General features: G+C 47.8%; 1 protein-coding gene across 1 annotated transcript in view; it reads left to right on the top strand.

The window, feature by feature from the left end:
• Positions 1–2,384, top strand: part of Srprb (SRP receptor subunit beta) — a 13,664-nt gene extending 11,280 nt beyond the window's left edge. Inside the window, 3 exon segments of the mRNA XM_021184597.1 lie at positions 1,681–1,716; positions 1,719–2,275; positions 2,277–2,384. Of these exon segments, the coding sequence (XP_021040256.1) occupies positions 1,681–1,716; positions 1,719–2,275; positions 2,277–2,384 (701 nt within the window).
• The last annotated feature ends 1,136 nt before the right edge of the window (positions 2,385–3,520 follow it).

The following is a 3,520-nucleotide window of genomic DNA, read 5'->3' on the forward strand; positions in this document are numbered from 1 at the left end:
ACCTGTGGCTGTGTGAGCACCTGTGGCTGTGTGAGCACCAGTGGCTGTGTGAGCACCTGTGGCTGTGTGTTTCCTGCCCCCACAGCCACAGTGCTTTGGAACTGAGGTGTGACAACTGCTGGGTGAGTGGTCTCTTCCCACAAGCAGGCAAGGGGCTAGGAGCTCAGAGTGGGATCTGCGTCCAGAAAGTTCTGCCTTGGATCTGATGGATCATAGGCCAAGGTTGAGACTTCCACTTGCCCAAAATGTCTGGAAAGAACAAAATTACTCCCATTCCCTCACAGTCCCAGGGAGAGAATGTCAGGGTAATGGACAGCAAGTGACCCCAGTGGGGGAGGTCTGACCAGCTGATGTCCAGAGGGAGGGTGTTGGTGTCTTTGAACTTAGAAAAGAGAACTCCTGTAGCCACCTGAGGTTATAAGATGCTTTGCTGTATCTGTTCTGATGGGGTCTGTGACTCTGGACAGAACATTCTTCTTAAAACAGACTTGGATCGTTCACTGGTAAATTAGTGTGGGTTATGCTACTAGAATTCTCCCACAAGTAAAAGGTAGAAACTCAGAGAAGACTGCCCCCAAGCCACCAGGAAGTTCATTGATTGGCATAATTTATAAGATTAGGCATCCAGAGCTTCAGGGGCTGCAGAATTCAGGGTGCCCTTTAGCTTGTGATAGCTTAGTTCTCAACCATGCTGCCTATAGTAGCTTGAATAAGAATGTCTCCCACAGTCTCAGACATTTGAACAGTTTGACTCCAAATTAGTGGTTACTTTGGGAGATGTGGCCTTGCTGAGGGGAGTATGCACTGGGGGTGATTGTTGAGAGGTAGAAAGATCCACGCTGCCCTCCGTCTGCTCTCTCTGTTGCCTGGGTGATTGGAAGTTGTGATCTCTTGGCTTCTCTGCTAGTTGCCAAGTCACTACTCTATCATCATGGACCTCCTGACCTGCAAACCCAATTCAACTCTTTCTTCTACATTGACTTGATTCATAGTGTTATGTCACAACAAAAGTGGCTAATAAAGAAGTTGGCACCAGAGAGTGGGGGTGTTGCTATGGCAACCTGATCATGTTGGGTTTGGTGGACCATGGACGACTTTGGGACTTCAACTAGAAAAAGCCATTGAATGCAGTGAACAGGCCATCTTAAGTAGGGCCCTGGAATACAGTGCCTGGTGTAAATGGATTGTAGGTGTCCAGTTCAAGATGTTTCAGAGGGAAGCAAGAATTTTAACAGCAATGTGGATAGAGACTCTCTTGTGATATTTGACAAAAAAATGTGGCTGCTTTCTGCTTTTGTCCTAAGGACTTTCCTGGAGCCTAATTTCTTTGGCAAAGAAGATTTCAACACAGCCTAGTATTGACTCTGTCAAATAGTCATTAGCAACTGCTCTTACACAGATCTACAATGCAAAAGAGCAAATCGAGAAGAAAGAAATGCAGAAAGTAAAGTCTGGAGAGAAGAGGAATATTGATCTTTGTGGTGCATCGAAGGTTTGTGCTGAGAGACACAGGAATATTAAATAGTTTTTATTGCACTAGAATGAAGGGAGGGAGGGGTGCCTTCAAAGCGACCACCCACATAGGCTTCTAACTTGAGAGTGGAAAAGGCCTATGGAATTTTCTGCTCCTAAAAAAGAACAACAAACAAAAGCAACTGAAAATGTGACTCACTTGGCGAGTTGGCGATGGCGCCAGTGTCGCCTTCCAGCCTTACCTTACTCCTTAGGACAGGAACTGCAGCAGAGGGATCCGACGCTGCTCTCCGAGGCAGTGGCTCTACTCGTGGTGCTGCTGACGCTGGTGTTCTGGAAGTTCATCTGGAGCCGAAAGAGCAGTCAGAGAGCTGTTCTCTTCGTTGGTCTCTGTGAATCTGGGAAAACGTTGCTGTTTGTCAGGTTGCTAACTGGCCAGTACAGAGACACACAGACGTCTATTACCAATAGTTCTGCCGTATACAAAGTCAACAATAACAGGGGTAACAGCCTGACTCTGATTGACCTCCCTGGGCACGAGAGCTTGAGGTTTCAGCTCTTAGATCGCTTTAAGTCTTCAGCTAGGGCTGTGGTGTTCGTGGTGGACAGTGCGGCATTCCAGCGTGAGGTGAAAGATGTGGCCGAATTTCTGTACCAGGTCCTCATTGACAGCATGACTCTGAAGAACACGCTGTCCTTATTAATAGCCTGCAATAAGCAAGATATTGCAATGGCAAAATCAGGTTCCAGCACCACACCTGCTCAGTTGGGGAAGAAAGGCAAAGAATTTGAATTTTCCCAGTTTGCCCCTCAAAGTGGAGTTCCTGGAGTGTAGTGCCAAGGGTGGACGAGGGGACACTGGCTCTGCTGACATCCAGCACTTGGAGAAGTGGCTGGCTAAGATCGCCTGAGGAGCATCGCTGACCATAAGAGTTAGTCATGTGAGACTGACCCTGCAGTTTGAGAAAGGGCGGTGGTGGTGTGGACTGATAAAGAGGGGGCATGTCTTTGAAGCATTTCTTGAGTTCTTGAAACAATTGTACCAGCTTGAGAGTTACCCCCAACCCCGTCAGCTCCTTTCTCAACTAGTCCTTTTTACTTAATTCCCGTATTCTTTCTCCCTTTGCTAGGTGTTAGGTGTAGCATCATGTTAGTGTGAGACATAACAGAGAGGGCATCACTTTGAGAGTAGGGTAGCATCTGAGAGGTCCTTGTCTCCTGCCTCTCTGTGTTGGTCCCTGCACTGGTTCCTGGGACCAGATCTGCCTGTTTATGGAATAAGTGAATTTGCAGTTGCCCCTGGTATTTAGTCATAATAAATTGTCAGTTCTTAGTGAAGTCTGGGATGTGAAGATCTACAGTGAAGACAGCTTCAAAACCACAGGTACAGTTGACAGTATGTTCTTCACGGGCTCAGTGACCATCTCCACACCACCCTAGGTTCAAAAGCTGCTGCAACCCGAAGAGTCACCCTCACAAGGTGACTCTAGGAGCCAAATACCCAGACACTCATGGGTTAGTGTGTTCTAGAGGCTCCATTGGGGAGAGCAGGGAGCCAGCACACTGTTGCCTCGAGCGTGCGTGATCCCAGGCTGTCCCTTGTGCTACTTGATCAGTTCCTGTTGTGTCACCCCAGCTAGAGTGCTATGGAACAATACAAACTGAAGATGTCCACTGTGCATTTTAAATACATATTTATTCATGATGCTTTAAAAGAAAAAAAAAAAAGAAAGAAAATGTGACTCAAGGGGCCAGAGTCCTGCCCAAGCTAGCAGCCAAGCTTGGCAGTGTCTTCTGCACGGCGCTGGCTTTAGAGTAAAGAAGGCCATCATGAGTAAGGGGGTCATGGAATCTTCTTCCATGATTCCAGAGAGCCACTGAGGGGAGGCAGCATGTGGCAGGACAGTTCCTCCATGGAGAACCTTGCCTGCCATTGCATGAAATTATGGAAGTGAGCCCTGGATTGCATTAGAGCTTCCAAGACATGGGAGAAGCCAGACCCATGGGCTTTCTGCCAAGGAGAGCTCATTGCAGGGAGTGGAGGTCC

Source organism: Mus caroli, chromosome 16 (genome assembly GCF_900094665.2).
Source record: "Mus caroli chromosome 16, CAROLI_EIJ_v1.1, whole genome shotgun sequence".
NCBI classification, from domain to species: domain Eukaryota; kingdom Metazoa; phylum Chordata; class Mammalia; order Rodentia; family Muridae; genus Mus; species Mus caroli.